Raw genomic sequence first — 14,261 nt, 5'->3', positions numbered from 1 at the left:
GAACTAGAGTTTCTTTCAAAAAGACCTAAGCTATTAGTCCTTTTATTAACTTACGCTTTTATGCTGAGGATAATGGTCAACACTTTCATGTTCTCTCAAAACAGAAATCGTAAAATAAAGTTGCCAAAAAAAGGGTGTTTTGATAATGAAATTTCTACAGGAAAGAGCACGCTGGACACTGAATATATACCATGTTTGAAAATTTTCAAAGTATGGGACTGAACTTTTCTTCTCCCCAAAACAACCCAGGCTGAACCTTAATTTCCCCATTATACAAATTTCCAAAAGGCAATGGGAAAATAATTTAGAAAAATCATATACATAGGTTGTACAACATGAGTGAGAGTGCCAACGTAACTCATAAACTAGAGCAAAGGAAAAAATGCTCAAATGCTTTGGTTCAAGCATATAAATGAAAACCAGCTAGAATCAAGAAGGAAAAAACCCCCAAAACTAACAAGCATACCAAAACCACTTTCCATAACATTGAATATATGTGAACACTCTCGCTTACAATATGATATCATGTTTTCCTTTCTCCTATTTTTTGAGACTAGTACTACAGCAGTCCTGGTCTTCCCTGTTATATGAAAGACAGACTACAGAAGAAATAAATTCCTGTTTTGACATTCTATTTCTCTGTTATAACTTACAAAATGAGCTTTGCTAGGTATCAATCTGTAGCAAAAAAAAAAAATAAATTCCCCAACTAAAATTAAAATTCAAGATAATCAAGCCAAAGACCTAGTAATGAAATGACACCAAAAACCTTGTAACAAATACCTATCACTCACTGGAGCAGAAAACCAGACAAAGAGATGCTCTATGTACTATCATCTGAAGATCAACACAAGGAATTTTATAACACACTGGAGAGACCCTTATAAAAAATACTTAGAACTATGAATTTACACTGCTCTGCTTTTAAAGTCAGCTTGATAGGAAAAAGCTATGATGGAAGCTGTTTAATTAACTGAAATTCAATGGAAACCCAATTATGGAGCTAGTTTCAAACACTAAATTGAAAATAACTGAATTGCCTACTTGTCACACTTAACTGCTTCAGTGGAAATATGCCATATGTGTGTGTGTGTATATATATATATATATGGTACTCTTCTAACATAAGATGGTCAATTTAATTTATTTAAATTTGAAGAAATTTTGTTATGCTGGTGAATTTCATCAGAAAAGGCTCCATTAATCTGAAACAGAAGTACCTAGCTACAAGATAATTGCACTGAAAGTATAAAACTAGTACTAAAAAAATGTCCAAACCTAAAGGTATATTTTAGAAATCCTAACAACTATATTTTTGTGTATAAACAACTATGAAACTAATAATCTTGCATTTGTTGTAGTTAATAACATTAGCAAGCTAGCTGCTGTATTCTTCATTGGTTTTAGTTTAGTAAGGCTCTCAAAAATGTTTTCATGCAGAATTTGTGCTAATAAAAACTGGAAAGTAGATGATCACAGTTCATGTCACATGACAAGAAAATAATTATCGTAGAAAGATGTCCCTTATAAGTCATGAACATCCAAAGTGATTCAAGTTTTTCTCTTTTATCTTGCATATTGTAAGGTAAACTACAGAACAGTAAATATTGTTTGATGTTACTAAAGTAAATGAAGCATCCAAGGTATTTTTAATAGATTTCTGTTACTACTGCAATGTTCTGCTCTGAGAACAGCAGGCTTAACTTACACTAATAAGAGCAAGGATATGCTGAAGAGTATTGCCAGAACCCTGCTGTATCAGAAAAAAATAGTTTACCCAAAGACATTTTCAGAAGGATGAACAATATGGAACAATATGAAACAAAGACCCATTTTCTGTGAAAAACAGTAGTAAACAAAGAATGGGGCTTTCTTTCCCAGTGCTCATCAGAAAAAAAACCCCAAAAAACCCGAACAACAAAACCCCAAATGGGAGAAAAAGACTACACATATGCACAAAAGTTTTCAAGTCAATGTCAAGGGAACAGTATTACGTGATTACAAGATTAATTTAAAACTAATTTTGATAGTGACCCTTTACATATTAACAGAGTACAAAAGCAAGGTATTACAGTGCTCATCCAGGCAGGTTTGAATCATGATACCAAAATGTGAAACCACAAGCTGTGTCAAGAACAAGTCCTTGTGATGATCCTTGGAAGAAAACTCACAGTAGAACAGCCATAAACAGTTGGGATGGAAATGTGTTAAGCTAACAGTGCTCTTTCATTAGTGACTGTAAATCAGGCCCAAGTTCTTGGTGGAGCCTTTCCATCTTTATATCTTTTCTCTAGCAGATAATGTAAACACACACTGTACTGCAGCTCAGAGACAGCTTTTACATTGTCAACTTCATTTCTTTTCTGTTACTTTCCACCCTTCAGAAATTCTTCTTTAATGAAGACTGCTTACTGATTAGACTACACATAAATCACAAAACCTTTCTACCCACCTTACTTCAGATTCCATGCAATTTTTCTCATAGCACAACTACAGAATGATTAACTAAGCACTTTACCCATTCATTAAATAACATGCACCTATATTTTTTCGAAAAATCTGCTTCTGAATCAGTCATTTGTTTGGATGAACCAGGAGGCAAATTACACAGCTGAAATGCATCAGAAAAGTACTCCCCGCCAACTGAGTATGTTTTTAAAGTTTGGAGCTCTCAATAGCTTGCAGGATGCACAGTCTCAAAACACAGATTTGGAAGGACTTGTTTTGACCTTGCTTTATGTGCCATGATTCATTCCTGAGAGAACTTGCCTTTTAACCCCTGATCACTGACATTGTATGTTATGTATCAAAATTAAGTCCACTTAAATAACAATTAATTTTGTGTGTCAGTTGTGAACTCTGTCATGAGAAAAAAGTTTAAGTTTATGCAAACTAGGCTGCTAACAAGGCAGATAATGAAGAACTTGTGGTAATTAGAGAGTTCTTTTTAATTAAACAAGTTTGTTTACCTTGACTTTGCAAGAGTTTTCCTCTTGGTAACATAATTGTTATCAATTTGTTTTAAAATATATTCCTTACAAAAATTATCATTAAGTTTAATAATGACGTCTATATTGTTTAAATAGGACTGCTACATCCCTAAAAGTTTTATCAATCCATTGATCTAAAAAATGCATGATAGTGGAAGCAGAATGAAAATTACACTTAAGAACAGCTAACTTGAAGCTAAGTTAACTTCAAGTGTGCATCAGGATGAGAAGACCGTGGAGATTCAAAGTAGTGGATTTTATGAATAATGTTATGGAAGATAAGGGAAAAAAGTAAAGGTATTTCCAGGCATTATTGTGAATGAAATGGCAGAAGGTAAAAGTACACAGAATACAACCAGCTTGTCCTGAGAAGAGCTGTTATATATTACTGACAGGTAGTACACATGACAGCATAACTGACATTTATAGAGGATAATGCTGTATTCCATGTCCAGAAATAACTGCTTAACCCCTCATTTAACAAAAGTGTGCTAACTCCTGGGTGAAATAATAATAATTCAGGTAACTAAATAATGGAAGCAGTTACATAAGCCTTTGTACAATCCCCTCAGTAGATATTTCATGGAATAGTTTTGTTATCATACCCCTGGTATAGGCTGCATTGATTTGGTTCAGTCTTAGACCAGGGCAGTAAGTAAGAGCAGTGTCTTACATTTCTACAGTCTGGAAGACTTATACAGCTTTAAAAAATATCTATATAGTGTCTTAACAACTATATATTACAGGAGATTCTTCTGAATTAGATGGCTACCATGTGGCAAACAGATGTAAGATGAATTTCTACACAGTTGAAAAGCATTCATTTCAATGATGAAATTTAGAGCACACAGCTCTAAATCTTTGTATCAGTAAGAAAAGGGGTGATTTGGACTGGACAATAAAAAGACCAAGACTGGTTTATGGGAGAAAAAGGTGCCTACTGCCTGTAATTCTACACATGCAATTTTTTTTTCAGAGAAGAAACATGTCAAGTAGCTTGCTGAGATGATTTCCTTCTTCAACAGCACTTTATAAAAACAACCCAAAAGCGCATACAGAAAGGAATGCTACTCACTGCCAGCTAATGCTTGTGGCCATAACAGTAGTTATGTTCTAATCACTGGAGTACATCTAAAAGTAGCAAGAGAAAACCAACCTTTATTTTATCAAAATTTTAAAAAGTAAAAATATCTACAAAGTAGGAAAACTTGAAATAAAATGAAATTACAAAGGACAAGCATAACAGCAATACAAAGAAGCCCAAAGTACTCATATGGATGAACACCAAGAAAAACCTACAGTACAGAACACAGAAGTAGTTTAAAAATCTCTGTAAAGTATCACTTACAGGTTATTTCTTATAAGCTCAAAAGAAAAAGACTATCAAAAAGTATTCAAAGTTCCAAAAGATACAAACAGGTATTTAGTGGCATCTTCAGAATAACTCACCTGACCAAATATTCAATGAAGTTCAGTGACATTCAAAAAGCTTCTATGATCACTTTTGGTTATATATATATCTGAAAATTTGCTCTAAGATTTTTTCAAACATAAAAATAATTAACTGAAGCTATGCTACATTTTCTCCATATACCTCACTAATACGTGTTTATTTCACTAGTACTGTTGAAACCATATGACATCCCATGCTAAAACAAACTTGCTATCCACTGTAAAGAGCTTTACAGTTTATTATCTCTGAATAGTTTCAGTGTAAAAGGTGATCAGTTTAAATAAGATTTTTCCCCCCCTACTTTCAGAGGCCTTGGAACAAAAAGCAGGATCACAGAAAATTATTTCAACTTTAAGCTGGTAGCTTAGGTGCTTGCATTAGGAATCTGAACTTTTTGTGCTGTTGCTACACATTTCATAACATGTAGGAGAAAATATGTCATCTAAGAAAATACAATGATTTAATAACATTTCAAATCAGGCATCTTAAGACTACTTTATAGCTAAGGCAGCTTGTTCTCTTAAATATTGCCTACACAGTCCATGTGGGTCAATCTGCTAACTTCTACACAGATCTATGGTCTGCAAAACTGTGTTGACAAAAGGCAAGGTGATATGCCTTTATTTCTTCCACCTTGCAAATGAAATTGAACACTGACATCAGCAAATAAGAACATTTGCCCTGCTTTGTTAAAGAAGCCATTTGTTCAACAGCTTAACTGAGTAACTGTTAAAGGTCTATATTGTACAACAGTGCAATATTGTTAATACTATGATAGCATACAGATGTCACTATGTTGAAACAGAAAAAATGAAAGACAGAAGTAATGAGATCTCCAGGACCTGAGTAAGATGAACAATATATGACTGTTGAAGTAAAAAATAGAAGTATCTGTAATAACATATGTATCTGAAAGAAATAAGGTAAAGTTATTAATAAATTAAAGTGCTAAGCCAGTACTTCCGGTCCTGTTCTTAGAGATTTCCAGCTGGCAAAAGCTCTGGAAGCGTGGGTTTTCTGGAACATAGGACATTGATTTGAAATCCTGACTTTCTGGGCACAAAATGAAAATTGCTAGTGAGCTCATGTATATTACTAAAAAAAAAAATCACAAATTATTCAAACAAAAAGGACTTTGCCTTTCACTTTCAGCATACAATTGACAAAAAATAATTTGAAGGTAATTTAATTATATTCTAAAGCATAATGCTGAAATGTGAAAGAGTACAATTTCCTTGTATTTGGGACGTATGATGTTATTTTCTAATTTTAAAAATAGTTCAAAGGGCTCCTTTTCTAATTTTTTCCCCCTTAAATATGAAACTAATTCTTCAGCTCAAAGAAATATTTAGATCAGTCTTTTACTGCTGAGGAAATAGAAGGTAAGATCCAAAGCAAGCAATTCAGATTTTGGAAGCATTTTATGAACTACATTCTGAACCATTTATGTACTCTAGCTGAATTTTTTAAGCTTTGCTTTTTAGATAAACAAAATGAAGGCAGAAGAATTAATTTATGTTTAACATTTATGAGAACAAAAGAATAAAATCAAAAATATGACACAGTAATGCAAGTGCTCACCATTTAACACAGAATTCTGAATTTCAGACAGCTGTAGCTTTAGTCACACAACTGATAAGGTGCATCATATTATAGTTTACCATTCCCAAGAAAAGTCAAGAGCATTTGTTTCCCATTTTTTTTTAAACTTAGTAAATGGTAATGTGACATGGTTGCAATTATGAGGAAAGCCTATTTGACAAATATTTTCCTTCAATTAAATGAAAAAAAAAAATAAAATAAATCCCTGAAGAATTTTGATTTTTGTGGAAAAAAACAATAAAGAGTGAAAATCAACTTATTCATATGCTACCTGCAAATATTTAGTAATTCCAACTATTCCAACTGAGTAGCCTACCAATTTCCTTTGGAATGCTCCGAATGTAAACAAGTAGAATGAAGCTCATTGTTGCAATAAATGTTCAGAATTTCTTGACTTGCTAAGTCAAGAAACATACAAAATATAATTTTCACATATTATTAATACTTATTTCCTGGGCAATCACTAATACCTAGTTTCTGCAACATATGTAGAGAGCAAAAAAACCTATGCAAAACCATAAGCATTGTGTTAGACTAAAAAAATATTGGACCTACACATGTACACTGGACTTGGTTTCATTTTGGCACCTGTCTTGTACAGAAAAGTGCCTGAGATAAAGCATTGTGTGGGACAAAAAGAATAAATGGGTACTCAGTGCATGGAGTTTTTCACTGACATGTTTTGTACCTTTGACCATCTGTGCTCAGCATCAAAGAATTAAAAAAAACCCCAAACAAACTAGGTTCAGAATACTTTCAGCAGATCAGTTTTGCCATGACCTCTGTTAAAATACATATGATGAATAAAAAAAAGAAGAATTAAAACACATCCATTTTTAATAATACTATGCTTTAAAACAGTTCTGCTTACTAGTCAATTATTTGCAAAAAAATCAACCACAGATTTCAAAGTCTAAGAATTTGGAAAAGAACTAAATAAACTCGAATTATTTACATATATATATGTATATAAACACATGATGAGATATAGTTTAAATTTAAACAGATATCCTAACTAAGCAAAAATGTCTAAGTAGGATTTGAAATCTATAATTACCTCAATTAGACTTTCCTCTCTGACATTTAAGAAAAGCATCAATAATAAAAACCATAGTAATAAAATAATCCCCTACAATACTAGTGCTTTAAGAATCATTCTTGGGTGGCCACTTGAAATAAAGCACAACAGACTATGTTGTAATATCACCTATACCATGTTTCTTTTCTTCTTTTCCCTGTCATAACAAACTGATCTGTATGGCTCCTGATAAATAATATTATTTAGGTTTTATTATAGATGCAAAACCAGATGCAAATCCCAACACAGACATTTTCCAGTAATAGTCAATCATGATTTTATCAGCCATCATCCAAGTCCATACTTCTGTTTGGACTAGTCACTTGTATATTTATTCTTTAATGTGTACAAACTCTCCAGATAATGAGTAGCTCCAAGCTGAGATGGCCAGTCCCAATAAACAGAACTGTCATGGAGATATGCTGTTATGTGTTGATAAACTCTAACTGGAGACAGAACACTTAGATGCTATCTGCTGATTGTCATAAGTGCTCAGAACATTTATGGACCTCAAGCTCAGTCATGTAAATCAGCATGGTCACAAATGTTATTGCCATATGAAAGCAAGCTCATAAACAATAAATGTTCAAAACCACAAAAAGATACTTTCATTGAAGCAGTGGCTTTTTATACTGTCATTTAATTATATTTTCATTTAGGTGTTTGAGCCACATCAGCTATTTATCTGTGAGCACTCTGTTTGCATGAACACAGACAAATGCAAAACTCATAAACACTGACATTTGGTATTTTCCTTCCCTTGAATTGTTCTGGAAAAGATTGACTTGGCTTTCCACATTTCATTCAACTGCAGCCCAAAGTACTAACAAGCCAGTTTGACTCTCTCTAACACTCTCTTTGCCTCTCTGTTTGAAAAAATTCTACATATCCAACTTATTTTTTTCTCTTTAAATCACATTAAGAAAACAATCCCTGAGAAATGCTATTATATGGCATTGATGACTGATGAAGTTAATTGTTTGAGGCCCTTCTTGTTTAGTATTGATCCTCAGGAAAATTATTATATCCCAGTCAGCAGTACTTAAGTGCTGTTCTTTATTTTAATTCCGCAGCATTTCTTCCAAGAAAGAACTTAATTTTGAAATGATGAATACATATGCTACATAAGCCTGAATAAATATAAATGATAAATTTAAAAACCTTAAAATTTTGCATTGACCTAATCTAGCTGAGGCCCTTGAAAGTTATTTCTCACTGTGTGCCTTAATACACACAGAAACTCATACAAGTCTCCACCCTGCTTCTTTCTGGAGTAATGGGATGCAAAATTCTTTGTTATGAGCCCATAAGAAACCTTTTCTGATAGTGTAATGCACTATATATTGTGCCACATAGATAAAAAGAAAAAACATAAAACTCATACACTTCTAAGTCACATTTCTGAAATCAGCTCTCCCAGTTGTATGCAGATGGTACATTCCTACTTTTCCTTTGCATAATCATAATGAAAAATATAATCAATCATTAATCCATTACTATTTATAACCTATTCCTATTTCTATAACTGCCATTTCCATGGCAAAATGGTAAAAATCTTAGGAAATAAGATTTGTGACTGTGGTCTAAGAAAACCCAAACAATTTTCAAAACCCCAGTTTCTCTACACAAAGTAAGCAGCAAACAAGACCACAGTGAAAAGTTAATGTGACAGATTCTTACAATTATGTTATGAAAGTACTTATTTAAACCAACATATAGATTATTTAAGTATGTCTGAATAAAATCACTGAAAGTTAGTTTTGAAGATTAAAAAGATTTCTTTTTACGTTTCTGCCAGGGTAAGAAGAAACTAACTAATAAGGGCATTTTATTCTGCATATAATGAAAAAGAAAAGTACTTTTCTTTCTATGGCTCATCTTGGTCACATCTAGTGCTACTCTTCAATGTTATTTAGTGCATTTGACTCTCCTGTTTGGGAAGATGATAAATATATATATTAACTCCATGGGAACTGCAGGGACATTTCTGTTTAGGAGACTATACTGATAATTGCTGATGTAAATGATTAATAATGACAATGATCTACATGAAAAATTCAAAGTTCAAGGTAGCAGCTTGTCCTCATGTCTCCAGACTCTCCTGTGTGTCAGGGGAAATTGTTAGCACTGGTAGCTGTCTTCTGGAGCAGTCCCTTGAGAGATTAAAGACTAAATATTCCCACAGCTTCAATTTGGTTACTGTTAATGTATTAATCAAACAAAATTAGGCAGTTACTTCATTCTTTATAGAGTTGAAGTACAGTAATTAAATAAGCTCATACTACAGAATCAATTTTTTAAGCCTAGAAATTGAATTCAGTTATTGTGAATTTAGTCTGAGCAAATACATCATGTTTAGAAAGTTCCTATATGCTATACTGATCTGTTACCAAAAGCTGCAGTATATTACAATATTTACATGAATTAATAGTATATTTCAACAGCATGTTCAGTCAAAAAAAAAAAAAAACAAACCAAGAATATTTGGCTTCCAAAACATTGATTAATTGTGGATCAGAAATGTGAGCTTTCTTTTGGTTTATGTCAAACTAGTGCTACAGCAGGATATATCTTAGCACAAGAATATTTTTTTTAAATCTACCCAGATTGCATATCCAGTTTTGAGAGAGACTGTTTTTCATTCTGCCCTATTATACAACACTTCTTTTTGCCTGGCATTTGACAGGCATTCCCATCCTTAGCGTTTACTTTACTTCACTTCCTCAATGCTGAGCCTGCAAAAACACAGCCAGCAGCCTCGTAGAGATTTTCATGGAAATCTGCCATTCTAAACTGGCACCTAACTCCACTTTATTATTCGCTCAGGGAAGTTGAAAACTCTGAGATTAATTTAAATATTTATGCCAGTAAAGAAACTGATGAAAAGTATAATAAAAAAAGAAGAAAATGAAAACAATGTAAGACATTACTGAAGTAGCTCTTCTTGGGAAAGCTCTGATGTTCTTTGCTTGCCAGTCACCAGTGCCAACTCATCCCTCAAATCCTGGATCTCCTTTTTCAGCTGGAAAATCATCTACAAACAGCAAGACATAAACCAAGCATCACCTACAAATTAATAGCTAGTTTATGATCTTTTCAGTAGAAGGTTGATTTTAGGTACATATACTTTAGTTTTCTCTTTTTTTAAACAAGATATCTTTTCTAAAAACCATCAAAATGCCGTAAATACACCAAGCACCATTTTTTCTCTCTTTTTCCATTTATAAACCCAAAAGTCTTCCAAATTCAGTAAATTCTTGTGTTAGAAGACTTGGCTGTACAGAAGAGTACAAAATAAATTTTGCAAAAGTGAAATATTATTTGACATAGGAATAAAAAGAGTTTTTATGACTCATTAGTTTTGCTTCAATAATAAAAAACATATTTAAGAACTGACATCTTTGTTACAGTAAGGGCAACTACACAACAAAAATGGTTTTTTTTGCTTTCCCTTATAGAAATAGAAATTCCAAAGCAATATCATAATTTGAATCTTACCTTTTTTTTTCTTTTTCATGCGACATTTTGCTATTACTAGAATTATTTCATGCTATACTTGTAGGATGCATCAGTTGCTAGCAACAAGCTGATGGCATAAAGCAACATGATGAAATTAAATTGAATTAATTAATAGTAATGTGATAATATTACACAGAAAAGTTAACTAGATTTTTAAATTCTAGGAAGTGATTGATGGAATCGATACTTTGGGAATACAAAAACAAAATATAATAGATACAAAATATTATATATTTTGTATAAAACCAAATTTTACTAATCATTAATGTCTGAAAGCCAAATTCTGCAAAACAGGGCAATATGCAAATACCTCAGTCTAAAACATGAATTAGTGCCTTCTTGGACACTTCATGGTTGATCATTTAATGAAGCCTCCCTTTATATGGCTCAAATGTATCAGTAGGCCAGTGATATTTTTAGGTAGATTTGCATACACTGATTCCATGTGCAGGATAAGTTTCCAAGAGAAGAATGTTTTTAAGGAAAAATAATCACTTTTGATTGCATGCTTTCCAGTAATGAGATTGTTGAAATTGATGACACATATTTTTGCTGGATGTTAAAACTCCTTCAAACATTTATATTGCTTTTAACAGTTAAATTTAACCATAACTTCCCAAGTTTTTACTTTGAAAACAAAATTATTTCAAACACGATTACTTCTTTTAACTCTAAACCTATAGCTTATAGGGTTTTTTTAATAATAATGATTATTTTACAATAAAGTATGAAAGTCTTACATAATATTTTATTTCATAGTCTGTCAAAATTATGACCATTAATTAGACTCTTATGACTGTTAATTATGTTGCAAGAACACTTAGAGAATATTGCAGGCCAAACATTTTACTCTGATTTTATATTGCCCCATTTTGGCGCCACACTCTGATGTAGTTTGTGCCAGCTACTGAGTCAAGAAAATTAAATTTGGGGCTGGAGTGGAAAATGGTAGACAGCTAAATCACAGTAGCATCTCTGTTCAATGCTCCAATTTGTTAGTATGATTAACTTCAATCTGACAACAACAGAAATCCCAATTTCAGGATATGGATAGAAGATTAATTTTCAAGTATTATTAAGGCAAACAAAAATCTACAGATGCAAAATAACTTCATTTCTATTTTTACATGATTGCCAGAAGAGATGAGGTTTAATTCAAGACCTTGGTTTTCAGTTTAAATTATGTTCTTAGCCATGAGTGTGAGAGGTTCAAAGATGCACCACTTAAAAGTACAACAGGTACAAATTCATTTTCTCAGTAAGATAAAAAAGTCATGAATTCTCCATTATGAAGAATAAAGTTTACAGAACAATCTAACTTAATTCAGAACCAACAAGTGGTACCGTGAACACCCTTTATAAAGCATGCATTCAACACTCAGATGATAGATACTGACAATAAATTGTTTTGATTTTTCATAAAATTATTTTATTACAATACAATTTTATTTTTACAAAAAAAAAATCTTAAACCCAGCACTTTGAATAACAGGGTTGCACTCTGGGAATATACTTAAGATGGCCAAAAAATTCCATAATGAGCACAGGGCCATATAAATTCAAGGTACCTGTGCTCCCCTGCCTTTTCCACAAGAGGGGATGGTTTTCTAACTCTCATGTGTCCACTTCTGCTTTACTTGCTAAATGATCCTGCAGAGCGAGACATACCAAACTCGTGGAGTAGAGCTCCACAGGATGTAGTAAATGTTCAGGAGCCTGCATGTGTTTTACCTCAATCAAAGCTTTCTGTGGCCATGGAAGAAATGTTTTGCATGATTTGCTGTTAGAAAGTCTACACAGAAAAGAAAACAGACAGATAGAAATGAAGAAGTTGTTCAATGCCTATTGGGTATATTTTTTGGCCTTTTTTAACTCTGTGATACTATTGCTATTAGAAATTGCTTGCAAAGAAAAACAAAATAAATAATAATAATGAAAAAGAAAACCAGCTGAAAACCTGACAAGGATCTTATATTCCCTTTGAAAGAAGAAGAGACAAGAAAAAATTTAAAGCACAATTATTAACAGTAACTGAAATATGCTAATTACCATCAAATAGCAATGACTTAAATAATTAGCTACATAATTAGCTATTTCTGTCACCCTTGCTTGTTTCCCTCTTTTTTCCTAATGGAAACATCACAGAGTTTTTTCTTCCTATCTAAAATGTTCCTTGAATCAATTTCAATGAAAGGCTTTGTATATTTCTCAGCTTTTTAATACACAAATTGTTTCAGTGCAGTTGTGTGCCTTTACCAAGTGACTAGCAATCTTAGTACATTCTTAGAGTTTTTGAACCATCCAATGATCTGTGATTATGATTTAGGAATTATCAATTTAAAAAAAACCACTAAGATGATAATGAAAGTGACCATTTCTTCCCATATGCTTTAAGAGTTGAGAAAGCCTTTAGAGATTTGATAAGCCTTTAGAGCCTTTAGAGATTTGATAAAGATCCACTTAATTATAACTGTGTCCAAAAGAAAAAAGTTAAAGTGGCAGTTATTTTAAAGAAAAAAAGTTGGAGCTTGCATCTGAAAAGAATTTAATGGGGTGTTTCAGTATAAAATCCCCAACATAAATTTGACTGTTGATTAATAAATCTTAAATCAAGCAATCTGCTTCCCTCTGTTCCCAGACAGTTCTCACCAATCTGGGGTCAATTTCTTCATTAAGAACTGCTTCATTCTTAATAAGAGCAACTCGCTGTGCAAATCTGCAGGTTGATATAGATTCCTAGAAGAAAAATTAAAAAAAATGAGAGAGAGGAGAGAATTCTGATTACCTTTGCACCAGGTAAGTAGCCAGACTGCCAACAAAGCCATTAAACTAAGTTTCCATTTTTTGAGTATGTTACAGAAATATTCTGTCATTTTCCATTCTAAAATAACAAAACTGAAAGGAAATTATGTTGGCATATTAATGACAGGGGCACATAAAACTGTTAAATCATACGACGCATTTTACCAATACAGTTTATCCTCTCACCAATTTCATTACAGGTAAGTTCCCAGCTGGAATTACAGGGTAACAAAGCTATGCTACTCAGAAAGCAATAACCTTTATAAATTATGAGAAAATGAGAAAACTAATGAAAGTTGCTGTTTTGTTGTTGTTTTTTTGGTTTTGGTTGGTTGGTTTTTTGGTGAAAAGGGGTCTAGGCAATTTATGTAAAAGAAGCTGGGAAAAAAGAGGGAGGAAAGAATAGCAGAAATCCAGGACAACTGAGAAACAAGCTAGGAGACTTGAAACTGAGACGCATACAGGATAACTGTGATACCAGATAAAAATCTGTCAGATGAGCTAAGACAGGGATCAGCAGGACTGAAAGGCAGAAAAAAAGAGATACTAGACTGACTTGGCTGGGGAAACTCTGTGACAGTCATTGTGTACTCCCGTCTAGTGCACAGAGAGAAATCAAAGGTGCTGATATGCATTCTCACATTCCAGATCAGCTGATATTTAAATGCTAGACCCTGCTATAAGACATATATTTAATGAAAAAATCCCAGCAATTCTCTCCCTTTCAGTCAAGTAATAAAACATAGAATACTAGGCAGCAGTTTTCTTAGAAATTCAAATGATGCTTGAAAAACTTTATGACAAACCCTTATGGGAT

The 14,261-nt window shown here is 32.8% G+C and overlaps 1 protein-coding gene across 14 annotated transcripts in view; it reads right to left on the bottom strand.

Moving 5' to 3' along the window:
- KIF6 (kinesin family member 6) overlaps positions 1-14,261 on the bottom strand; it is a 155,693-nt gene that overhangs the window by 97,584 nt on the left and 43,848 nt on the right. For all 14 annotated transcript variants that reach the window (XR_010359267.1, XR_010359268.1, XM_064414544.1 and 11 more), the window contains 2 exons: positions 13,292-13,378; positions 10,054-10,157 (listed from right to left, as the gene is read on the bottom strand). Coding sequence is in view for 12 of the 14 variants with exons in the window: in XM_064414544.1 (XP_064270614.1) it covers positions 10,054-10,157; positions 13,292-13,378 (191 nt within the window). In the remaining 2 variants the exon portion in view is untranslated. The remainder of the gene's footprint in view (positions 1-10,053; positions 10,158-13,291; positions 13,379-14,261) is intronic.

This window comes from Passer domesticus, chromosome 3, assembly GCF_036417665.1.
Source record: "Passer domesticus isolate bPasDom1 chromosome 3, bPasDom1.hap1, whole genome shotgun sequence".
NCBI lineage: Eukaryota > Metazoa > Chordata > Aves > Passeriformes > Passeridae > Passer > Passer domesticus.
Note: the sequence above shows the minus strand (reverse complement) of the source record. Positions and strands in the feature narration are given on the sequence as shown.